Consider the following 25,870-nt stretch of genomic DNA (forward strand, 5'->3'; position numbering starts at 1 on the left):
GGGGAATTTATATATTTATATAAACAGATATGTATATTTATTTATATGTATTTCCATGTATATAGTTGTATAGATGTAACTAATCCATGCTCCTGCCAGAATTACAGACTGGTTTGGATTAGAAGGAACCTGGGCACRGTGGGTCAGGCAGGGGGCTGGGTGTCCCCCTACGTTTTGGGGTTTTTTTGGGAAATGTGATTCAGGAATAAACAGAAGCTGGGCATCCCCAGGGATCCCCTTCCTGAGCCAGCAAGGCACTGAAGGGGTTTGGAGTGGGCCAGAGCTGTCAGGGATGGCAGAGAGTAGTGTAAGGTTGGGGATCCCCATCCCAGGTATTTCCCAGTCTCCCTGCAGTGGAGCTGACCCCACTCCTGGCCCCCTGACCAACCCACCCACACCCAGGGACCTYCCCTAGGGATCCCATAGCCTCACCCAGGGGGGAAACAGCACTACTGGGGGGCTCTGGCATCACAAAGTGAGGGCAGGGAGGGGGAGCTTCACCTCAGCCTTCACACAGACAGGCACCTGGTTTATTCTTTCTTTATTTAGGAAAAGCACCTTAYTCCCGTTCCTTGTCAGCCCCAAGGCACCACCAGTGCCCTCCACTCCCACCTCCCACTCTGACCCGCTGTTCGCCACTCCCCGGCCAAACCCAGCCCGTGCAAGCCTTGTCCTCGTRCCGGGGGCTGGGGGAGAAGATGCCTTTCCAGGTGTGGGGGAAAACCATAAAACGACAGGAAGAGGAAGCTGAGGATGTTTTACCTCACCCCGACACGCTGGTCTGACGCGTGTTGATGCCGGGCTGGCAGGATTTCAACTCCCTACATCCCCTTGGGATTTTTTCTTTAAAATTTTCCTGCTTGGCACATGATGCCAGGGGTGCCRGGAGGGAAGCGGCGGAGGAGTCCCCATCGCTTAAATTACATTAATTTGGAAACGGTGCGGTGGTGATGCTGTCCCTGTCTYCGTGGTTCTTCCCCAACACCAGGCACGTTCGAGAGGAGAATCCCCCCGTCCCCCCTTTGCCGGCCGCACTGTCCCTACACGATGCCCTCGCTGCGTTTGCTCCTCCACACCACGAGCGCGGTCATCAGCAGGGTGACGAGGACGGGCAGCACGATGAAGGGACACAGCACTCCGTTCGGGGGGTCGTGCAGCGCCCGGCCCGACGGGGAGCAGTTCCTGAAGTACTGTTTGTGCACGGCCACGAAGAACTCGTCCACCAGCCGGTTGGGCCAGTAGCAGTCGAGCCTCTCGGCGATCAGCGCCGTGCAGTTCGTCAGCTCCCCGTAAGTGCTGCAACACACACAGGGACACCGTGGGCATCACGGCCACGCCGCCTTCCCCTCGCAAAATACAAAATGCTCCACTCTTATACACTCGTTCAGATTCTGTCATAGCTGTTATATGACGTACTGAAATTTTTAGCTATTTTTTTTGAGTTTATACACACTATTCATCTCGTTGAGATCCTACCATAGCTGTTATTCGACGTACTAAAATTTTTTAGCCATTTTTTTTTGAGTTTACAGCTACCTTGATATATCTAGCCCTATAAAAATATATAGTGGGTTTTTGAAAATTTATATAGAACTATAAAAATATATGGGGTTTTGGAGTTTGCACCTATCTAGCTATAAAGATACAGGGTGTTTTRAATTCCCACCAGGTGTTGCCACTTTGATGGCAACTTCCAAGTGCTCACCCACAGCCAAAAGCGATTTTCATTTATGGAATGACATGCAGGTGGTATTTTCATTTACAGAAGGAAATTAAAACAGAAATAATATTTACAGGAATAACAAGAAGCACGTTTGGAGGGTTTTTTTTTTTGTTTGTGTTAATTTTTGCAGGATTTCCTAGCTGAACTGTGCTATTATAAAATACAGGTTGGACCCACATTTTCAGCAAAGACCTTCATGAAACCCAAGCCAGCCTTTGGAGCATCATCCTCCAGCTTGTGTGAGTTCAGCCCAAGGGGGACAGAAATAAGCACATGGAATCTACTTAAAATTCTCCTTTAGATTGCCTAAAAACTGGGAGGTTACAGCTGTGCAGGACCACAACCCATCCCACCCCTCCATTTTTCCATTAAAAAAAAAAACCAACTTGGAAAACCAGGAGCAGCCCTGAGCCAGAGACATTCTCCCTGTGCCAGGCCATCCAGCCGTCCTCTGGAATGACAGGAATTACTGTGACAGATAAACCCTTTCTGCTTTAAAACCGGCTATGAATACAAAAATATCGTAGATACGATTTTCTCCCCCATCCCAATTAGTCACGTCTAATCCTAGAGAAGCAAAGCAAAGCAAAGCCCAGCTCTCCAATTAAAAACCCGCCTGAGGGAAGAAATATTTTAGAAGCAGCTTCCCAAGCACTCTCCACAGCCCCTGTGCAGCTCCTCGGCTGAGGTTTGGGGTTTTGGGGCAGGCTGTGCCCACACGGCCAGAGATTTAATTAATGAGGCCTGCAGCTGCTAAAAGCAGCTTCTGCTCAGCATCCCAGTGTGCAAAATTATCATTTCCCGTTCATCAGCATCCTTAGATCTCAGGAGCTGCAGCATCTACAGGAACCAGAGGAAAGTGTTAACAGGGAAAAAAAARCTATTTTTAAAGCTGAAGGGCCACAGAGCAGCCTGGCTCAGCCCTTCCCTGTGCTTCCATGGGGACAAATCACTGCTCCCATCACTRGATGTGAAGACATGCAGGAACCAAAGCCCAGCGGTGCCAGCAAATGGAAGGAAAAACTCACTGCCCTTTGCAGGGAGGCAGGAGCCGTATTCAGCACTCAGCCAGCTCCAGGGCAGTGCTGGGGGACAAGGAGGTGGCCATGGGGCAATGACTGGAGGGGGTCCCTCCAGGGGTGGCTTAAGACACCCTCAGTCTCTTGTCCCTTTTCTTTTCGCTTTCTTCATTAAAGCCTCCCCACTGCACACCCCCAGAGCCCAGAACAGACTGAGTGGGAGGGTCCCAGATGGAAAAAGAAACTTTTCTCAGGAACAGCTCCAAGTGCAGAGGTGACAGCGAAGGCTGCTGAGCTCTTAGCCAAAGGGAGAACAAATCTGAGTGCTCTTCAAGAGTTGATTTCTGCCCTTTGCTTACACAGAGAACACTTGACCAGAGTTTTATGAGCGGCCAACTAAAAGCAAAGCTGAGCTCTCCACTCCGGCCTAGTGCTTTCATTTCTTCCCCTTTATCTCACAGACCCTTGGCCCCACCAGCTGAGCCCATCCCTGCAGGGTCCTGAGCTGCCCCACATCCCAACCAGCCCTAAGACCATCACCTCCTGTCCACCCCAAATGCAGCCAGAGGCACTGGGGACCTTCTCCCAACATCTCCAGCTGCCACAGCGGGATCTGTTTGCYGGGGAGGGATAACCAGACCCATCGGATCCAGGCTGCTCCCGATGCCACTCTGGACAGGATCAGGATCCCTCTGAGAGCTGCAGTGTTGATGCCCGGGGCTGAGTGTGCTCCTCCCTGCCCCAGCCACGGTGAACATTCATCCCACTGCATCTCAGCACAGCATCTGGTTCTCTCTCTCCTCACGAGCAGAGCCACGTTATTGTGTTAGCACCACGCCAGCCTGGTCCCACGGGGAATTCAGCCTGGGAATTCAGCCYGGCTGGTGCTGAAATACCTCGGGGAAGGCGGGGTTGGGTTGTTTTCCTGTCCAGCCCTTCCCTTGGCACCGCACAGCCCAACCCAGAGGCTGCAAGGATGAGCCTCGGTCACTGAGTTAAAACACCCTGGAGAGAAGGATGCTCTGCCTCAGTGGGGGTAAACCAGCTTGAACTTCATCCTATTTGTGCAAGTTCTCAGGGATGGATGGAGAAGGAGAGTCAGGGTTTGCCCATGTGGAAAAAAACATCAATCTCTGCTCTGTAATTTTGTTCATTTTAACAGCATTGCTTCAGTATTGTTTCAATAAACAGATTCCAATATAACTACCTACACTATGTAGTAAATACATGGATCCAGACACACCCAGACCCCGTCCAAGAAATTCAGGAAGCAAGAGGGTCCTTTCTGCACCCCTGAGGGTCCTTTCTGCACCCCTTGACTCAACGGGAGGCCTTCCTTAATAAACTTTATCCCAAGCCTCCATTCTGCCTGTAGCTTTTTTTTTTTAGAGTCAGGCTTTTGGTCTTCAGACAAGCCCACAGCTCATTTGCAAGCCTCCAACTCCCAAACAACATCTCCTCCACAAAAATATTAAGAAGCTGCACTGAGAGAAGGCAGGTTTTCCCAAACAATCCCACCACTGCCAGGAGACAGGCAGCTGGCCCTCAAAAGCTCAGTTTTACTTTGAAATTTTTTTTCCCTACCCAATGTGAACTGCAATTAAAACTGTTTTCCCTGTCACCATGGAAATGGTTTAAAGGATGCTGTGGATAAAGGGCCACAGGCAGGATAGGGACAGGGCTGGACCACTGGTGGGGAGCAGTCAAAGAATGATTTAGGGTTGGATGGGATCCGAATGCTTACGCTGCTATAAATCCTAAGGAATTCCTCTGGGTTTTTTTTACCACTGCAACCAAGACTGGAATTGGCTCTGGCATTTATTCCTTGACAGCCCTTGGATGTGGATGGTGCTGCACTAGGATTGGGGCTCACAGGATTGACAGCTTTTCACCACGATATCCAGGTATTTCCTATTTTCCCTGAATTCCTTCCCTCAGAAAGGAAAAAAAGGAAACACCACAAGGCTCCACTTTTGCTTTGCAAATTAAAAGGAAACACTGATTTCCTCCTCTGCGAGGCTGCAGGGTGAGCTAAAGGGGAATCCAGAAGGGACCTGGCAAGCTGAAGATAAATAAGTAGATAATAAGATAATGAGAGAATGGATCAATCTGTTTTCTGTAAATAATGGACAAACAACCTGAAGACAGAGCGTGAGCGTGCTGAGAGCCGGGAGAGCAGCACCATCCCCCGGGTAGCGCCTTCCCACAGGAAGGGGCAAAGCATTCCACGGGGATTTTCAGGCGTGGACATATTTGGGATGAAGATGCCTGGCTGGGATCTGGAGTGACACCCACAGCTGTGGTGCTCCCTGCACCGACCCCGTGCACAAACCCATTCCCTGGCCACGGCCCCCCGGCCAMAACGGAGCAGGAAAGAGATCCACGAGTCCCAGTGGCAGCCCGAGCCCTGCACATCCCCGAAATAGCTGCCTCGAGGGAGCCCACAGCTCATCCCCCTGRCTCGGAGGAGCTGGAATCAAACAGCCACGCTGATCTTTGGGATCATTCACCCAGCACAGCTGAGCTCCTGGCCCAAGCAGCTCGAGTGGAGGAGCCCAAGATGCAGCTCCAGGGTGGCTCTGGAATCCCAGGGCAGCCGAGGTGGGGCACAGCTCATACAGGCTCCMCTGGTCCATGATATCAAAACCCACAATTTCCCCCAAATAACCCCAATAAGAAAGCCAGCAGAGCTCCAAGGGGGTTGGATAARCCTTTCTCTTTGTTTCAGCATCAAAATTCCTTGGTTTGGGGGAAGATCTGGCATGAACAGGCTCCAGGCAGGTGGTTATTTCCATTTCTTTGTCTCACGTGTGGTGGAAGTCAAATCCTTCCCCTAAAGCCAGAGGGGTGACCCCCCCAGAGCTATGCCACCCCTTTCCCACATCTTCCCTTTCCCCACAAAGGGGATGGGGATTCCCACACCTATCCAGGGAGCCCATCCAAACCCCATATTCTTGCAGCTGGTTTACCACAGTAGCTGAGCTATTTCCACCAAATACTTCCCAGTGTCCTGCAGGCACGGAAAGATCAGGGGAACGTCAMCTCTCAAATAACCCCAAGCCATGTGTTTGCACGGAGCAAATGGACCCAGGCACTCAAATTAAACCCTGCAAGCCTGTCAACATTTCCCCAAAGTGCCTCAAGGGCAGCGAGCTTAGCTGAAGCTACTCAGGGCAAAAACAGGACGTGTGAAATGAAGAACAAGATGGTGAGGGCTGGAGCAACATCAGCAGCCCTGGGCATTCCTGAGGTTTCTCAGAACCAGAAACCTCCCACCATCTTTCAGTTCTCTTCTCCTCCCCTCCTTGTGGCCACGGATCGAGGGGAAGGAAAACCCAACAGTAATTTTAGAAACACTGAATCATCACGGCTGGAAAAGATCATCAAGTCCAACCTTTGACCAAAAGATACACACACACGTGCAGCTTTTAATTTGGCACAGAAGAAAGGAAATCACCAAAATCTTTCAAAACCTCTTCATTTTTGTGCAGAATAGCCCATGGCACACAGCACCATCTGCTCCCTGTTTCCAGCTGACCCCCAGCCCCACTGGTGTCACATGTGAGCTCATTTTTGTTCTGCTGCTTCATTTTCCCAGGGAAAGGCCATGGAAAAGTCAGCTGAAGGGGAAAAGGGGGGTATTTTCTCAAGCCCTCACACACAGCCACCCCTGACCACTCTTTCAGCTTCAATCAAAATCATCTCAGCGGATTTACACCATGGCAGCACCAAAAATCTCAGCTCTGTTGATCATAAATAGGAAAGAGCTGATCCAAAGAAAGCACCGCTTGCAATAAAAATAAAACCAAACCTGAAAGAAATKCCCCAAAAAAACCCAACAACCTGCACGGAGCAGGGCTCCCTTTCCATCCTCCTCATCCTCTGGAGATGCTCCCAAACATTCCCCCAGGGAAGCTGGGTTCCATCCCTGCTGCTCCCCAGCCATAAATCAGAGCTGACTCCCCGACACTGATCACAAACACCACTGCAGCCCCTCCCTCCAGCTGCTTGGAAAAATCAACACATGGCTCCTGGAAGCAGGGGCTGAGCCAGTGGGACAGCCTGGGATTTTCTCACAGTGGGTTCTGGGGTTTTCAAGCCGAGTTAAAGAGCAYTTGGGGCTGTCTGGAGAACCAGAGTGCTGGGAAAAAATCTCATGGAAAATACATCCATGGAGCTGTGAGGCACCAGAAGCTCACGTGAGGGGGATCCCAGGCTGCTGCTTCATTAACCCATCAATTCCCAGCACRCAACAGAGCCTGGGCTTCTCCTCCTGAACCCCTGCTGTTGTGTGCTGGGGCATTCCCACCATCCTGACTTCCAAACCCTGCTTTGGCAGGGTCACAGACCCGCTGAGGCTGGAGATGACCTCTAAAAATCACCTCACCCCATCCAAATGCTCACACCACTCACCAGGGGGTGAAGCAGGACAGCRCTGACCCCTGGGATGCACCAGGGCAGGATCAGCAGCAGAGCAGAGCAAAATCAGAGTGTTGGCCCCACAAAAWAAACCCCAGTGGCAACACCCTCCCAGCCCAGGATCCAAGATGGGATCAGGAGCACAGGGAGAGGCGGGGGCCCCTCACTTACCCCACAGTCTCGTCCCAGTCGCACCAGAGGCGCTGGCCGATGCCCTCCATGCTGAGCTGGAAYTGTTTGAGGCAGTAGTGCCGGATCATCCAGCCATAGTCGGCCTCCTGGCACGCCGTGGCTGCGATCAGGTGCTGGGCTGCAAGACAGGCAGGGCAGGGGTCAGGCTGTGCTGGGTGTCACAGCACCCCACAGCACCCCACAGCCCCCTGGCCCCACACTGAGCCACCCCAGCTCTCCAAAACCCCCTCCTGATGGGTGTATTTCCCTCCCCACAGCCCCAGGACTCCACACCCTCTCAAGAGCCCGGCTGATAAATCAGTTTTTCAAGGCATGCCAGGCAGCTCGTAAGTTATGAGGATGTGGATTTATTCCCTSCTGGACACTCGAAACTCTTTTGGGCTTCAAATGTCCAAGTTTTGGGCTTGAAAAACAGGCAGGGGTGTGGAGGAAGCTGAGGAATGACCCCAAGAGATCCCTGCTGCTGACCCCCGAAAAATGACCCGCATGGCGCCACGCTCGGGAACAAACATCTGCCTCTGATGGAGAGCAGGGAAATGCACCAGATCCATCCCTGGATRCACAGTGCTGACCAAATTCCCTCCTGGGAATGTGTCCCTGCTCCTGGTTTGGAAGCAGGGATGGAAAAGGTGCTGCTCACAGCTTTGTGCTCACGAGGGGAAAGGGAAAAGGATGATGATAGCACAAAGAGAAGGGAAAGAAAAATGCCTTAGGGGGAATGATTTAGTGAGCCTGGCTATAAATAACAGCTTTCCCTTGGTCCCAAAGTGCCAGTGAGTGCCCTTGCAGCTCCTGGAGCGCACTGCAGGCAGGCACCACATACCAGCTCTATTTTTTCCCACGTGTGAATAACTCTCTGCTTTATTTTTATCTGATTTTTTCAACACAACAGAACTGAGCTACTTATTTAGTGGCCAAGGGACACCACCAYGGGACACCAACACTCTGCAGCCTCCGAAATCCTCGGAGCACTGAGGCACCAGCATCCTATGGCAATGGGTGGGAAGGAGCTGCTGGGAATTTGGGTGGGAAGGGCTGATGTTCCTGGGTGGGTGCAGGGATAAGCAATGGGAGTTACTGAGCTGAGAGAATTTAAAGACCATTAAACTGTCATTGCTGCAATAATAAAACCAAATTTATCAAAATTTCCAGCCTGATACCAGCCAGGGGCACAACCTCAGCCAGTGACAAATCCTGCTCCCAAATGCAGATGGATGAGCAGCACARGGGATTGAGGAGCAGAGGARGAAACAGAGCCGGGGAGAAACGAGKGAGACAYRCAAAGCACGGAGAGAAACYGAGGAAGGCAAAACCACTTGGGGAAATTGGGCAGCGATGCAAAACAGGAAGGAGAAGCAGAAGTTCACCAAGYCTGGCTCCACTCCTCCCCAATCCCATTTAGGATAAACTTAAACACAAGTCACTGGGGCCACAATGATCCTTAGGGATGCCCAAAGGTTTCCTGATCACCACAGAGTTTATGCAGGACAAACCTGAAGGAAAACACCTTCACAGGCAGCTCCACCTCGGGTGGAGAGAGGGGAAACACCGAATAAAGCACGGGGAGGAAGCACCAGAACCACAAACTGGCTGCAGACCACGACAGTATGAACGTGAGCCTTACTACTGAAAGAAAAAAACAAGTGAAAACCAAATTCTGGGGAGATTTAATCCTTGCAGCTCAGAAGATGCAGCTCTGGAGGACCTTGAGAGGCAGGTGAGCACCCTGCCTGCCCCATCAGGACACGTGGGGTCTGACTAAAAATCCCTCTCCCCTGGAGTAACCAGAGCCATCAGCCTGTGACCTTTGCCAAGGACATTTGATTTTGGCCATGGTGAAGGGCTCTTTTGTTCCGCACCCCACAGGAGCGAGGCCCAGCAGGGCGCGTTGTGTCAGTGCTGGGAGGACGGAGCTGGGCACGGAGATGCAAAAAAAAAAAAGCTCTTTTGTTTCCAGCTGACTGGGAGAGCTGACTTTAGCTGTAATGGCACATTTTAAGGTCAAAGTGAGAAGACCCTGCCACGTTTCCACRTGTTCCCCACCTCTCAACCCACAGATCCCGCCGCTCCACAGATTTCCCCCCATCCCATGTCAGGCTCAGGGTTTGTAACAACAAGGGGGGAAAAAAGCAGGGAAGGGATTTTCGCATCCCCTGGCTGTCATTCCAGAAGGTTTTCCTTCTGCCCTCAGCCCTGCTGATGGAGATGGTGTAAGTCAGCTGCAGTGAGCTGTAAATAACCRAGCAGGGGAGCGGTCACGGCTCTCRACTCAGCAGCATCCATTTGTGAAGGCTGCAAGAAGCTGCTGAATAAATGAGCTCAAAAACCCGACCGTACCGAGGCTGAGCGGCCTCCAAAGAGCTCCCTCCCCTCTCACGGGCCCCTGTGGCTCCCATTCCCTCAGGAAAAACRGCACTGGGAGTGCAGGAATGCTGTGGTGCATCCACTGGAGCCGTGCAGGAGGTGCTTTTCAGGAGCCACAGACACGGAGGATCACAGAATCCCAGAATGGTTTGGGKTGGAAAGGATCTTGAAGTTTATTCCATTCCACCAGACCAGGTCCAACCTGGCCTTGAACACTTCCAGGGATGGGRCAGCCACACTTCYCTGGGCCTCCCCACCCTCACAGCCAGTGATTTATTCCCAAAATCCCAATAACCCCACCCTCTGCCAGCAGAAAGCCATTCCCCCTTCTCCCTTCCTGATGAACAACCTCCCCTGCTGAGAGAATCCCTGATTGCCCATTAAACGATGCAGTTTCAAGGATCCCTCGTTTGCTTCCTCACAGGAGAGCAGCAGTGAGGGGGTGATTGCAGGGATGGCTTCTGCAGCCATCCCAGATCCTCCTGATTGCCCTGGGATTGCTGTCCTGGAGAGTCCCCAGCAAGCATCCATCCATCCACCAGGGCTCAGCTCACTCAGGGTGAGCTGCAAAAACCTGCCACACGTTTATTCCGGCAGGAAAACGGCGCTGAATTGTCACAAAAATCTCAAGGAAGCAACTGGAGCTTCTCACACTGCGCATCTCAGAGCTGGAGCCTCACCAAGAGCTCGGGGCCACCCCTCCCRAAACAGCTTTGGGGACAGCACCCTCCTCCCGTCACTGCTATGAGCCCACATTTGTCACAGYGACGCTCCACCAGCAGAAATCTCTGAGTTTTCTCCCAAAAAAACATCCCGCGTTTCACATCAGGATCCCTCTGCACAATTCCTTGCTCTCTGGCCCYTTTCTCCTCTGTTTTTTAGGAACTCTTGGGCTTGCCCTACTGGGGAGAGGCAGAGCCTGAGAAGAGATTTGGGAATTTGGCACAGCACTGGATGCTCCCATCTCCCAGGCATTCCTGCAAGCAGCCCTGACGGTGCTGGGTGAAGGATGACCCCATTTCACCACAAATCCAGAGAATTCACCAGACCATCCTGACTACAGCTGAACCATCAGGGATTTTTTTTGGGGGGGGGAAACTGTTGAGGGCTTCATTGCAATTATTATTATTTAATTTTTTTTTATCCAAATATAAATACAGATCCAAATATATATTATTATTTATCCAAATATATTTATAGATTTATTTACTCAAAAATTTACTCAAAATATTTATCCAAAAGCTGAACCCTAAATACTGCAGGTAATTTCCAGGGACCTGGCACTGGACAAGACATCAGCACAGCTCYGGGCTCTGAGAACAAACATCCCAGAATCTTACGCTGGACTTCTCCCACATTCCCTGACCTCCCCTGTGAAATGATCAGCGCTCTCAAAAAGCCCAAGATGGGAACAGGCTGTTTTTCCCTCCTCCTCAAGGTGGTGGCTTTGCTGTTTTTTTTTAACAATCTCCATGGTTTGGACTTGGCTGCAGAATAAAACACTTGTGGGAGGGTGGGAGAGGACATGAGGCAGGAGATGAGCATGAAAAAGTCCCAGTTTGCAGGCACAAAAATGGGAAAATTGGCCCTTCCAGCAGCTGCAGAAGCCTGGGAAGGGTCTGGCACCCTCTGCTTAAAAGCAAACCTTCCCCAGCTCAGCAGAAGGGTCAGAGCCCTTGGTTCACCAGGAAAAAACAGAACTGGGACACTTTTTTTTGCCAGAAAACTGCAGATGCTGGGCTGGGGACAGCGGGGTGGCTGCCCCAGTGTTGTGCCTTCCTCAGGAGCCACCTGCTCCCAGCCYCCCTCGCTGACAGCCCCCGCAGACAGACAAACCCCGACCCTGGCACGGCTATTTCTGGCTGGGATTTGCACAGGGAATGTTTTTAAAGCCTCTCCTCACTGCCTGGCTGGGTCAGGACAGGGGCTGGGATCCAGCAGCACCTCCAGAACGGAGAGGATGGAGGGGTCCAAGCCCTGCAGCTGATCCTGGGGCAGACAGAGACCTGTATGGAATCAYCCCACCCCAAATCTGCTCATGGATGCTCCGGGAGCATCCTCAGCTCCCCAAACCAGGCACCTTCTGCCTCCCCTGCCCGTTTGTTCTGTGGTGGCACTGTCCCTTAACCTGCAGGACTTTCTCTCCCAACACAGCCACAGCAAAATTCAAACGGAATTGGTGGGATTTGGGGGCTTTTATGTGCTGAAAGGGGATTTCACAASACGCACAGTGAGGATTTTGGCAGTGCCCATCTCCTAGCACCAGGAGGGACAATCCCTGGATGTTTTGGACAGGCTGTCAACACTCACTTGGGAAAAGGAAGCTCTGCCCATCCCTGCCTGCCCTCTGCTCCAGGGGGCTGCAGATGGAGCAGCAGAAGGAAATTGCTGCTCGAACAGAGCACAGCACAGACACGGAGCCCTGCAGATGGAAAACCCATCCCAAAAACTGCCTGTCCAACAGCTCCACTGCCACCAAAGCACASAGGGACTGGAGGAAACTCAGATGGGGGAGAAGTGACACAAGCTGAGAGGGGAAAGGAGCCTCATGGCAGGGGAAAGAGCTAAAATGAGAAGAAGTGAGGCCAGGACATGCACTATGATGGCAGGGGTCACAGCTCAGGGGTTGGGTAAGATCCTGCTGGGAACCTGAACCAGSAAAAGTCAGTCCCTGCTCAGCCAGGTTGGGGACAGGCCCTGTTAGGGACCTGGCTGTGTGGAAAGCTTCCAATGGGGCCACAGGTTTCTACCTCCTAGGGAATGCCCAAGATGTGGTGACCCCAAAGAGCACTCTGGGCTCCATCCCCAAAAGCCACTTTCCATATTAAACACAAGTGCACCCCGAACCTAAAGAACACAGAACCCCTAAATCTAATTTATTAACTCAGTGTAGCAAAGGGGGACTTCATCCCTGCTCCTKGAATGGTCATTCCCTTCATTTTATTGCACCAAGCAAAATAAAAAGCTGCTGCTTTTTTTTTYCCCAGCCAGCACTAATGAGGTCTTTTGCATACAGCTGTACATCATTATGAAACCCAAAAGGAGCTCCAAGGTTTTAAAGTTGGCATCCTGTTGTGCCTACAAAGGCAGGAAGTGATTTATCCCTCAAGCAGATACTTTGATTACTTGCAGGCATTTGCTTTTTGCTGGGACRGGGATACTTGAGTTTTTGTTGTCATTTGATAGCTATTCCAAGCATCACAAGAGGGCACAAAATAAACTGCCTAAAAATAACTGCCAGGGAATTATTAGCTGGAAGCTGAGGTGGGAGCCAGCTGCCTGAATGCAAAGCCTGTTTGGGGGCTTTTGGGGGGGCTCAGGAGATGCCAGGGGGGCAGAGGTACCACTGCACTGTGTTCCTCCTCTTTCAGTGTTTTATGAAGCACCTGCAACAGCCAATCCAACCCCAAAGGAAGGATATTTAACAYCATTCTGATGCAATAAAATTCCACCTAACAGCTCCTGTACGATGAAGAATGGGATGAAAATGAAAATGCAGAATAAAGACTTGTACTGTGCAGCCCAGCACCGGACAATCCTGCTTAGCCGGGCCATGGGGAGTTGACTTTACACCATAAAGGATTGCTGTTAAATAACATTAACTRCTAAATACCCTGAAATAGGGTCTTCCTTTCCTTGCCTCAGTTTCCCACCTGTCTTAGCACAAGTTGTGGTTTGTCCCTGTCACCCATCAGGGGCTGCCAAGAACATTTCCAGCAGTGGGACTTCTCTTACATGTCCCTGGCCTTGATTTTGCAGAAGACAGAATGCTAAATACTTTTATTTCCCCACCAAAATTCACTCCCTTGGTAAACAAAAATCAAAAGCAGCCGAGGAGGGAGGAAGGAAATCAAAAGCCAGGCGTGCTGAAATCCAACTGCACATCAGGGGAGGGAAAAACCTGCCATGAGCTGTTAGTTCTAAAGATAATTATATCCTTGATGAATAGCGGGGTCTTTTGGAAAATAGTTCTCCTTGATTGAATTAATGGAGGAAAACCACGGGCTTTAGACAGGCACTGGCAATGTCTGAACTGCCCTGACTTCATCCAAACCGAGCTCAAATCATGTCTGGTGGCCACCATCGAAGGCTGGAAGAAAGGARGGATCCCTCCTGCCTTCCTGGGGAGGATTCTGGCTTCCAACATCCCCATCCCAATATTTTAACCYAGTGCTAGACCCGGGTTTAGAATTATTTTTAAAACATCAACAAAGCACTGGATGCCGCAGATGTCGGCTCAGTGTCCAAGCCACGGGGAAAGCAGCAGCCACCACACTCCAGATCTCRGGAATGTGCTAAAGGCAAATGTACTCTCCTTCCACCCCTGGGATTATTTCTTCCTTCGGCTATTTYGGTTGATTGAGGCTAAAATAAGAAGAGGGAAAAGTAACACCAAGGTTAGAAGTGCCTGGCATTGGTTTGGAGGCAACACACTGTGATCCTGCTGGGTCAGGTTTCAACGTGTGTTAAACACAGATTTGCTGCTACATGGGCCCATCAAACACTTTACTGAATTACTTTCAAATCAAAAAAGTCACTGCCTGGGCAATCTAAYACATTAGCCACGAAGAAGCACATAATGAGTAAAAATAAAAATTAGCTAGGGAGAAAACCAAAATAAATACCCATCACAGGCTGCACACAATGGCAGCTTGACTGAACACTTCCACCATCAAGGTTCCAGACTAAAATCTGCTGCTGAGCCACGTGAGCAGCCCGGGAATCACTGGAATAATTTCTTTTCCTTTTCAGCAGAGACTTCCCTACGTGGTTTTCCTTCCTTCCAGCTGAAGAGCACGGAGAGATTTTGCACCTCTCTGCAATGCACCCACGCACTGCCCTGAAGGACACAGGGAAGCCCAGAGGGACCACCCTTGGCTGAAATCGGGAGGTTTTCACCCAGGCTGCTGCCTGCCTCCCCACTGGGGTGCTTCCCTGAGGTGTCAGGCTGTGTTTTCAAATCCCCAAAAGCTCACGCTGTAGAAGGGCAGAGACAAGGGAGTGAAACCACAAAGCAGCTTCCTTAGTGGATTTGATTATTAAAAGCAGCTCCATGGGCAGCACCACAGCAGAAAGGGACCAAGATTCCCTGGTGCTCACCCTGCCACAGCAGGCACTGACCTGCCAACCCCAGCCACAGCCAGATTTTAGAGGAGAAAAAGGCTTTTAGCTATCAGAGAGAGCTGAAACGCTGCATTTCCCCTCTAATGGGTTTTTAATGTTCCCCTCTCTCCAGCACAGCAGTGTTTTCGGTCCTGGCTCGGTGCAGGGTCTGTGCTGGGAAGGGCTGTGACCCAAACCATGGTTTTGGGGCCCAAACATACYCCAAACAACAACAGAGCCAGACTTTGCATCCAGTGGGGAGGCAGAAGGAACTTGCCAGCGCAGAGCAGTAACTCCAGATTCCCACCCGCGCCTTCCCGAGACCTCCCTCAACCCTGCCACAACCAAATAYTGAATTCCAGCCTTGTGGAAATGTGAAGGAAGCCAACCCCATCTTCAGCCATGAAGAGGTCTCTAATTTCATTACAGCCAGGTCGTGGCATTTGTGTTTTCATTACCCACAGCCTCTCGGGTCACTGCGAACGGGAGGTCACGGCGCCGATGCTTCACRGCGCTTTAATTCAGCATCATTTCAGAGTTAGTAAATGCAATCTTATTTCTCAAAGCCCAGAGGCTTCCTGACCACAGCACACACCCTTCAGCCAGCTCACCAAATCCAAAACCACCCTGGTTTCTGTAGGAACAGAGCTGGCATGTAKGGGAGCACTACAAGAAATTACAGGGTGGAGACAATTTTGTTGTCCCTACCCAAATGCTTTTCCTTTAATGCACAGGAAGTTTCGAGTTCTCTTCATCTCAGAGATGCTCTGAAGGGAAGGAGGAGTGTTTTACTTTATTGTCAGGGATTTCTAACAGGGCACTCTCTAAATATTGAGGAGGATTTTCCCAGCTTTAATTTGACTTTAAAGGAAGTTTTAACTCTTTATAAAGGAGGCACTTAAACTGAAATCACTGGCAGGCATTACCAAGTGTGCTTTGGGCTGAGAGAAGACACAAAGAACTCAATTCCTGTTTTCCAAGAGAGGTCACAACCGGTGCCCCAAAGTTTTGTTTTTAAGAAAGCATTGTTTTCTGTAGAGTCTCCAAACACAATATTGTACAGCACCTGCAGAAGATGCAGGCAATCAAGGAGATATTAATGTTTTACTGGCCTTATTTGAAATWGCCTCTTATCTCTTGCAGTAACACAGTTATTTAAACCCGAGAGAAACCCAAGCAGCCCAGCACTGCCCTTCTACACCAAAATACAGAGCTGTGTGTGGGCAAATTATCACTGCCCCAGTAGCAAYCTCTGCAGAGAGCTGCAGCCAAAATTCAGAAAAGCTTCATTTTACCTTAATGGARGTGGTTACCTTGGGGTACAGCTGGATCCCTGGCCTGCTGATTGACACTGGGCTGATTCCCTGACCCTCACTGCTTCTTAAAGACTGCAGCCAGTTGTGAAGTTACTTAAAGCTTGGGCTTTAAGAGAAAGGTATAAAAGAAAAGCCCTTTTTACAATAAATCTGACTGTGTAAAACACCTGCTTCCYCAGAGGCATCGGTGACCTCAAAATTCAAGAATCCACCATGATTTCTGGGCACTCAGMTGCCGCTTGCAGTTTCAGTGCAGCCCTGACTGTGAGCAGGGCTGYAAAAGCAGAAAGGCATTAAAAGGTTTGGGTTTGTTTTTTTGTGAAATGTGCTCAAAAAAAAATCCCAGGAGGAGAATGTAATGAAAAACACATCCACAGCACGATGATGAGCTGACATGGGGCACACAAGAGGCAGCATGGCTGCTGCTTCCAAGCCCACTGGAGATGGAAAGGAGCAGCCTGGAGCACTTTGAAAAGTTTGCAGCTCCCAAACCAAGAGAAGGGAGGGTCAGGAAAAAGAGGCAGGGGCTGGGAAAACAGAGCAGAGAGAAATCCGAGCTAGCAGGAGTTTGTGCAGCCGGGACGGGCAGCCTTTCCCTGCAAGGCAGCAGGGGAATGCGCCTGGTCCAAGGGCACAGCCCGCGCCTGCCCCTGCACAGCCGAGGAGCAGTAAATAGTTAATTCATGGTACAGATAAGCACATTATGCAGCACGGCTCAATGCATTATTCACCAGGGCTTGCGGGAGAAACCCAGCACAGGGGAAGGAAGGGAAAGGAGGAGAAATTTGTGCTTCCTCAAAGAGCGCTTTGATTTTGTGGAAGATTAGGATGACGGTGTGCGGTTTCCCTTCAGAGTACCTTAAATAAACACACTTCCACCCAGCAMCAACATCCCTCAGAGCTTTTGCTGGGCACACAGGTGAGAAGCTCGGCACCTGTTGMACGGAAATGCCAGAAGAATGCAGCGGAGAAACCGAGGCACGCTGCATCCCTTGGAAACAACCTCACAACGCCAGCATTTCCAACCGCACCGCCCGCAAACCCCAGCACATCCAACCGCGGCTCCGAAGGAGCACTCCTGGCTGCCTCCTCTTCCCTGCGGCTCGGAATGGGAARAGAGAGATGCAAAGGCAGCAATTAAACATTTGCAACAAAAGGCACGGACGGCAGGCAGCACGAACGCGTCCCGGTACATCTCACCTAGCAAGCAGAGAATCCCGCACAAAGCAAAGGCTGCGTCCCACAGCATCACCACCTCACTGCTCCCGAGACCAAGCGCCTTGTTTTACCAAGTCCCAGCGCCCTGGAATCATTCCTCCTTTTAATTCCCTACCGCTGCGTGGCCAGCGAAGCCAGGCTGGAGCCCCGCCGGGTTCCAGGGCCAGCGGTGAAGCCGCGGAGGAGGCGGCGGGGCTRCGCGCCCGCTCGCAGCGCGGAGGGGAACATCCCGGGGAGCCTCTCCCGCCGCCCCGTCCCGCCGGCTCCGGGGAAGTTGTGCCGCGGCCGCCGCACTTACCCAGGACGAAGCAGAGGAAGCGCCGCGGGAGCAGGGCCATGGCCCCGCGGCAGGAGCGGCTCCGCTCCCGGGGCCGGGCGGGCTCCGCGCCCGCGGCGCTGCGGGAGGGGCGGRCCCGGGGCGGGCGCGGCTCCGCCCGGCTCCAGCGCCGCTCCCACCCCGCAGAGCAGGGGGAACCGCCGGGATGAAGCCCAGGCAGGCTCTCGTTATCGCCGTCTCGTCCCCGCAGCCCAGAGCCGCGGCAAAGGGAACGAACAGTTGCGAAGGACAGCACAGGCAAGTCCTTCCTTCGGTTTGCTTAGCCCCGCTTTCATCTCCACTGCGGGAATTTCGGCCTAACTAAAAAATCCTACCTTCCCCCCTTTTCTAGTGTTGAATATACACATGCAACGCAATTTTAGGGAGAAATGTTTGGTGGTTTCTTCTGTTTATTTCAGCGAGTGTAACATCGTTCCTGAGCTCCGACAGCTCCACCTGCAGCTCGTTACCGAGTTGTGCCTGAGCAGCAGAGCCTGCCTGGGCTCCTCCGGTGCTCTGGATCAGGATACGCCCTTGGGAGCAGGCGAGGGCTCTGCCTGCAGGCGAGGTCACTGCCCCACAAACTCGGTTCTCTCACATTTGAAGCCAGCTCTCCCTTTCAAAGAGAGAACAATAAGGGGAATGTGAAGAACACCACAGTGTGGTAACTGGAGTCTTTCACATCATGCTTTCCCAGAGGGAACACAACAGCTTCACAGGCCAGACAGGCAGTTCTTCCCAAACTATTAACACCTGCCTAATTACAGAGTCAAGGCGGGGAACAGAAACAGCAACAGCCGTTGCTAATGATGCGGCAGAGCAAAGCCTGCGGCTGCTTTCATCTTCACAGACCAGGAAGACACCAAAGCTGATGCCTCACCTGCTCTGACAGCAGCTCTGCTACGAGGAAAGGGAGTAGAAGAGATATGAAAACAGAACAACATTGGCCCAAACTTCTGAAGAACAAATTTTAACCTTTATTGACAGTAAACAGTAAACAAGGCTGCTCATTCCAGCAGCAACTGCAGCAGAATCTAGAACAAAGTACAACGAAGAGACCAAGTCAGTATAGAGGAATTTGGACCAGAATCACCTTTTTTTAAATATGTTACATACTTGTTTCTTACTATGGAAAGATGGGGATTCTTTTTCTCCACAATTTACTAATGATTTGGTTACTTCACACCTCACTCATGATGAAAATAAAAGTTATTGTAAGTCATCATCTCCCTCACAAAGCAAAGTACCATAATAAGAACAATTATGACCGCAGAGCCCACACACCACTTAACCAAATAATCACTCCACAAGGAAAGCACAACGCATTTCGAGGCTGTTAAAACCTTACTGACTGAAAATGCTTCCAAGCGTACAATTTTATTTTTGGGGGGATGAGTTTTTGTCTCTATCTGCAGCCCTTTCACTCATCTGCAGTGAAAGTCAGATTTAATACAATGCCTTTTCTTTTTTTTTGGAGAAAACCTGGTAGTGGCACTGGCAGCAAGTAACTGTAGGTACTAAAAGCAAGCAGAGTATCAAGATCAGCAGGAGAGCAAAAGAAGGATGGATAGACATATYCTGGAATTCTGAGCTGTGGTTTCAGCTCATTCAGCTTGCTGCAGATTCCCACAGTACCACATGATCGTTCAAAGGCATCAGTGTGAAAAAACTACAGGACACACAATCTGATTCTGTCAGATTTCTAGTGTGGAGCTGGACCTCAGACACCAGAGAGAAATCATCCATTTTTTGAATCAAAACTGAGCCAGTGCTGGGATTCCTTTATGAAAGGCTGCACAAGGCCTGGCCATTAGGTGTCAGCTTTGTACAGAACATGTGTGACAACGCCCTCCACGAAGTTTATTAGTAAAGCAGTTCAATAATTAACCACCACATCAAGTTTTATAGAGCACACAGAGCCAACCTTTTTACAGCTCCCGGTCCTTACAAACCAGTGCTCCAGTGGATTCACTCTGGTACCTCCTGCAGAGCTTTAGGCTAAATTAATCTAGTCAGGCTGTAGAGCTACACAAACTCAARTGGGTTTATTCCCCCTGAAGACTGAAATACTCACCTTTCTCACTGCTTTTCCTGCCTAGAACAGCGCATTGATTTTCTCAGAATGGCAGAAGCCTTTTCCTCAATAGAACTGATGGCCAAGCCACTCAGGACACCTTTGTTGATTTTCCTCACCTCCTGCACAGCRTTCACAATTTCATCTCTGTGGGATTAAAGAAAGAACTGTTTACACACTGCATTTTGTGCAACACATTTAGCACTTGGTTACCATGGATATTGGCTCCATTACAAATCAGAGCTGGAGAGAAATCCCAATATCTCACCTGCTAAACTCTGGATGCCTTTCTTGAAGTCTCTTTATTAACTTGGTAAAGCTGCTCAAGTTCAGTGCATAAGGAGAAACAAAGACACCAGTTGAATTTATGGAAGGAGTGGGTGTTTTCTGCAAAGACTTTTCTCCAGGATCCTAGAATTGCATCAAAATAAGGAAAAAATGAATGGGTTAAGTGTTGTGAAGGTAATACAACATCTCTTTCCTACCAATAAATAYAAACCCACAGAATGGTTTGGGATAAGGCACCTCAAAGCTCATCTTATTCCTGCTACTTAAATTAGATCCAATTACCAATTCCCAAAGGGTGAGCATGTTCAAAGTGAAATCCCCAAAGACAGAATATCTATATGGTTTATGAGAGSAACATCAGCAGTTACTGATTTGCCCATTACTCTCCAAGGATCAAGCTAAGCCAATAACAAAACACTCTATTAGTATGTAGAGGTTTCTTAAATCTATGCTAAAAAATTCAAGAGTTTCTTTCCCATCCAGCATCCCAAAATCTTTCCTGTATAAAATCACATGACGTTTACATTTTTTAAAAAGGTTGTACAAGATGGAAAATCTAGTGCAAATGGGTAAATTCCAAACTGTTTAGGATTAAGAAAAAACAGCTGGAGTATCAGAGTTTGATGCAGGTGAAAAAGAATGGCGCTCTCACTTTCCTGCCACGTGCCAGAAATTAATTACCAATATGCAACTATCCAATATCTTAACATAATTTTCTATGTATTAAATGTTATGAGACAAGAAGTTTTAAGGCTCTTAGTCTGCCATACGAAGGAGTGTTAGTCATAATTACTTATCTTTTGATTATCTCCAAGCAAAGACTGTCCCAACTCTTGAATAGGTGATTTCAGATCAGGGCACTTGGTAGTAAATGCAGAATATGAAAGAACCCATTCCTACTACAAAATAAGTAAGACCAGACTTACCGGAGGTACTGAGGGTTTTGGGCCACCAGMATGAACAGAAGGATCTTTCTTCCTGATCTCCACTGTCCTCACTTCTAATAAATGTAAGAAAGCAAAGAGTTACTACCTCTTCTCAAGCCAACACTTTCTCAGTAGATTTTGGAAAGCCTAGAGAGAAAATCTTCAAAGAAACTCAGAGGAAGAAGAGGCTCTTCTAACAGAAAATGACTGTCCTGAGAACCACAACAGTTCAGTTTGTGGAATATCATTTCCCTGAGTATTTCCTCAGATTTGGAGAGGCAGAAGAGGCTGAGGAAACACTGCTCTGAACTAACAGGTACCASTGGTGAGGGCTGGAAAAGAGCCCCCCAAGATCTCTGCCTTCAACACCCTGCAACTTCTCATCATGCCCATCGCTATGRCCCAGGTCTACAAACACAAAACATTTGCATCTAACTCTCGAGAGTCCAGCATGGGAAGGAAGSAGAAAAAGAAGGAAGAGAAGAAAACAAGGAACATTTCCAGATATGTGACTGGCTGGGCATTTACTGATTTGAGTTTGAGCACTGTAGGTGAAGTTTTCAAGGAAAAACATGGATGAAAACAGCTGAGTATCTACAAGGATTTGCTGCAAGTCAATGCAAAAACAAGTCAGAAAACCCAGCTGGCATTTCTTCCAAGCCTACTTATGCTTGTAAAAGGAAAAGACTAAATAATAAACAAGCCCCCTTATTTGTTATTTTTTCAGCTAAAAGCACACGACTTTACCTCTTGAATCAATCTTGTCTTGTTTTTCTTGTTGCTTTTTTGTTTCTTTGCACATTACTGAAAAATCTGCCATTGACAAGTCTTCCTTAGCATCAAACCAATACTCACTCCCTTCCTCACTTTTCGCACAGCCTTGACAGTTGGGATAAAATTCAGTGTGTTAAAATTCAAACTGTGGTATGCCATATGAATGAGTATCAAATTCCTGTATTTAAGAGGATTCCAGCTACCCACATCACTTGGTAACACATTTCAAAGAGGTGACACTAGTTTTGAATTCTAATTCAAGTAGATTTTTTTWAAAAGATATAATAATATAGAGCTCTCGAYTATTATGTACAAATAAATTTTGATWGCTGATAGATAAGCATTCCATCAGGGAAAGGACAGCTGTGTTACCATACATATGTTTTACATAGGGTTATTTTCTCCCCCAAAAGCTTAGCTCACAAATAAGGGATGATTTTTACTGAAAGTAGATCACTCACCACGTTCCAGAGCCTGATCTTTAGGTTGTTCTTCCCATGTCTCAGGGRAAGCAGAGTCATTTCGCAGATCACCATCAGTCTGTGACTTGTTCTACAAAATTTTTCAGTTATAATCAAGTGGAAGTGCTTTGATATAAATTATTCCTCAGAGTATCAGTCCATAAAACAGGTGAATTTTAGAAAGTTAACCTGCTGATCAACTTCAAGAACCCCCAAGTTATTTTATTTTGAAAGGGCAGTCAAAACTGTAAACACATGAGTTGGATTTGTGATTAGTGGCAGAGGATCCCAGGCTGAGGCCTAAAAGACTCTGATTACATTTGCAGGTGCTTAAAAGGAGACAATTCTCCTCAACATTAACATCTACAAAACCCAGCAGTGAAGAATTCCCTACCATATTGACAGAAATCCCCTTATCTTGCACTTTTGGTTCTTCAAAGTCAGCTTTCCCTTCACCTGAAAGATCACTAAAACACATCCAAGAATTTCATACAAAATATGGCACAGCAACTTTAAATTCTACAATGATGCCAAATACTCTGACACATTAAATATTTCCAAAAGCTTACAGTAAAATAAACGCAGTAACTCTTGGCTTTTTTTTATTGTATCTAAATAGCCTTCTGTGTCATGTTCTGATGTATTCCTTACAATTCAAAGTATGTGTGTAACTTTTACTAATTATCTACAAAACAAACTAATTCCACTTCTTCTTGATTAATTTTACTCATGCTTAACCAGGAATTTCAAACAATCTCTAGCAGTTTAYCCAATTCAGTAAAACTTACTGCCAAATTTGTTTTTATCTCCACTTACACAAMGTCACTGAATGTGGTTCCTGAAGACATGGTATCATGTACTGGCCTGAAATACAGTTGGTTTTCAATCATTCTTCATATCTGTATGATAATTCTAGCAGAACAGCTTAATATTATCTCTGCCGGCACGGAAGTTTTTTTGAGTTTTTGTGGTTTGCAATTTTTTTTTGGTTGCTTGGTTTTTAAGACAGATGCCATTATAACCAGAGACAAAGATTTTTAGCAGTGAAAGCAGGGAACCAGGAAAAACACATTTAATTTGAAAACTTTTACYATAAAGACAGTGAAGATACTCCCTAGTTTGCATACTAGAACACTACAGAGTAAAAATGCCCTTCAAATAAAATCTTTGAGCCCACAAGGGAATGCTAATCTTTCAACTAAACAGTCTGAAACAAGATAAACCTATAACTTATTTCAGGATGTAACATCTTAAAAACTCATTTCTCATTTATTTTTAACTTAGTAAGTACAACAACAAATGAAAGCTACTTACTCAGAGTAAAGATTCTTTCTGAGAAACTGTCAAAAAAAAAGGAGAAAGATTTATCCATAATTATCTTAATTAGAAAGCAATTTACATTAAAACCAAAAAACAAGAAATTACCTTGGAAGGGGTGTAAAAGGAAGAGACTGTGGAAAACTTCAGCTCAACTGACAGTGGTGGAAGTTCATTTAAAGGTACGCCCATGTTTATTCCCATTATCATATTGCTGTAATTATTGTCTAGCTCGTCCAAAACCAACAGGAGAGATGAATACAACTCACTCTTTTCCTCACATCTGTTGAAATAAGGGTAAGAAAATAACATCAACTCAGACAGACATTTCACTGATTTTACTGTTTCTGGAAATGCCCCAAGATTGTGCAGGGTTTAAAGACTCGCTTACATTTTACTAGAACATGAATTAACAACTATATGGTGCATCACTTGGGTTTTATTCCTAGCAAAAAAAGGTAGATTTTGGGACTGTGAATGCTACAAAAAAAAATGAGGTTGGAAATAAGACTTGGGGGGTCCTCTGGACAACAACACTAACTATAAATACTCCTGGAAGATATGCACAGAATATATCAGTATCACTCAGCAATTTTTGACTGATAACCAGTTATTCATTTTATTTAAAAGCACATTAAAGTACATGCCTCCCAAAACAGGTGTTTTCCTCCAAAGCCAGCTCATAAACCTTCAAGCAGTGCTGGTAGCACATCTCGTAATGGATGGTCAGGAGCTGCAGTTCCGCTTCAGTTGCTCTCTGCAGGATGTTTTGACAGCAGCTTGATGCAGAATTCTTCCCAGTTTGCTTGTTGGGACGTTCTGACCTTTAAAATCACAGTAACAGAATATTGATTCCAGGGCTTCAAAATTTTGTTTACATTTATTGTGTTTTATTTTGAAGCAAGGAGCTTGCCAGAAGCTATTTCTGATACAAATAAAGGAAAATCCTATTTAGACCACAATAATGATTTACAGTAGCATTAGTGTCAGTTTTAACTGAGAGGTGGGAACTGCACAGGCACCATAACAATTTCTATCCAAAAAGTGAAGTCTTAGTAACCAAAAGGAACTTAGCAATGCTGTGGATCTGCACACACACTTATTTTGTTTTCGCAGCCAGGGAATCATYWAGGTTGGAAAGGATCWCTAGAGGTCTGCAAYRGCAGAACAAGGCTGCTGTGGTCTTTGTTCAACTTCAGGAGATTTGCAGCYCACTCTTCTCATCTGTCCAGAGAAAGTGCTGCCCAGAAAGCTTTTGACACCATCATTTTCACTAAGCCACAGACAACCTTTTAATCATGGACAAAACCTCCTATCCAGATTCTCAAATTCCAAACCGAAAACAACTCCTGACCTACCTGTTGGTGCCTGTCTTCCAATCACAGCAACACAGATGATCTTTTAATTCCTGCTTCTCAAAAAAAAAAAAAATAAAATTACAGATTAGCGCCCATTCAGACAAACTGAAGTCAAAAATGTTCTATAAAAATGATTTGGTGGTCCTTCTTGTTTTGTTTCAATTACCTGAAAGCGTAAGTTCCGGGCTCTGAATGACCATTCTGTGTTGGAAGCAGCATCCGTGAAGCTTTGACCCAGCCATCCCATGGGTCGAGTTTTGTTCATCATCGTTATTTCTGTATTAATTGCCCTGGAGCAGAAGCAAACCTGGGCACTGCTGCATCTGCTCGCTGGGAAGCAAACTCTGAGATCAGAGCTGGCATCCGTAGGATGCACAGTTGCACAGGCACTGGGAGCACTCTTCAGGGCTTCACCACGCTCCAACTTCACTGCGCTGGGGCTTCCACCAGTGGATTTATCCRCAGCTTCCACGCCAGCACCAGGATTCTTGCTAGGGAGCGTTTCAGAGACTGGGAATTGGGTTTCAGCACCTTCTGCAGTGCTGTCACTACCACGTGTGCACAGCGGAGGTTTTTCACAGCTGCTGAAACTGGAGGACTCCACACGTTTGCAAAGTGGAGCCCTTTCCTTGGGTGACAGGAAWGGAGTGTCTGGCTCCACTGCCACGCTGTGGGTGTGTCTGTCGCTCTTTCCAGACTCTTCTTCCCCTGCAGTGATTTGAGGTGGCACCTTGTCACCAATCAGCAGCATGTCCTTCACCTCTCCAGTCTGCCTCTGCTCAGAAAACTCATCTGAGTTATCCTTATCCTCCTCATACTCCTCGTGAGCACTCAGATACTGCAGCTGGGATTCATCACCTAAATCTTCACCCATAAAGGAGGTCTGAGTGAAGCAACTCCTTTTGCTGTTCATATGGCTGATCTTTTCCACTTCCATGGCGCCAACACGCTCTCCTCCTCCTCAGGAATCCACCCAACTCACTTCCACTCCAACCCCTTAAA

General features: G+C 48.1%; 1 protein-coding gene across 1 annotated transcript; it reads right to left on the reverse strand.

The window, feature by feature from the left end:
* Positions 1–18: 18 nt before the first annotated feature.
* On the reverse strand, positions 19–25,870 carry LOC130588849 (RNA-binding protein 44-like). The gene is made up of 14 exons (XM_057389803.1): positions 25,035–25,870; positions 24,869–24,924; positions 24,158–24,334; positions 23,619–23,793; positions 23,508–23,533; positions 22,588–22,660; positions 22,194–22,284; positions 21,706–21,837; positions 20,959–21,032; positions 20,013–20,155; positions 19,754–19,891; positions 17,653–17,939; positions 7,333–7,471; positions 19–1,296 (listed from the first exon to the last, which is right to left on the reverse strand). The coding sequence occupies exons 1-14, from the start codon at positions 25,803–25,805 to the stop codon at positions 1,041–1,043; spliced, it is 2,538 nt and encodes an 845-aa protein (XP_057245786.1). The 5' UTR covers positions 25,806–25,870; the 3' UTR covers positions 19–1,040.

Source organism: Malurus melanocephalus, unplaced genomic scaffold, assembly GCF_030028575.1.
Source record: "Malurus melanocephalus ecotype Western Australia unplaced genomic scaffold, MMel_1.1 scaffold_20, whole genome shotgun sequence".
NCBI lineage: Eukaryota > Metazoa > Chordata > Aves > Passeriformes > Maluridae > Malurus > Malurus melanocephalus.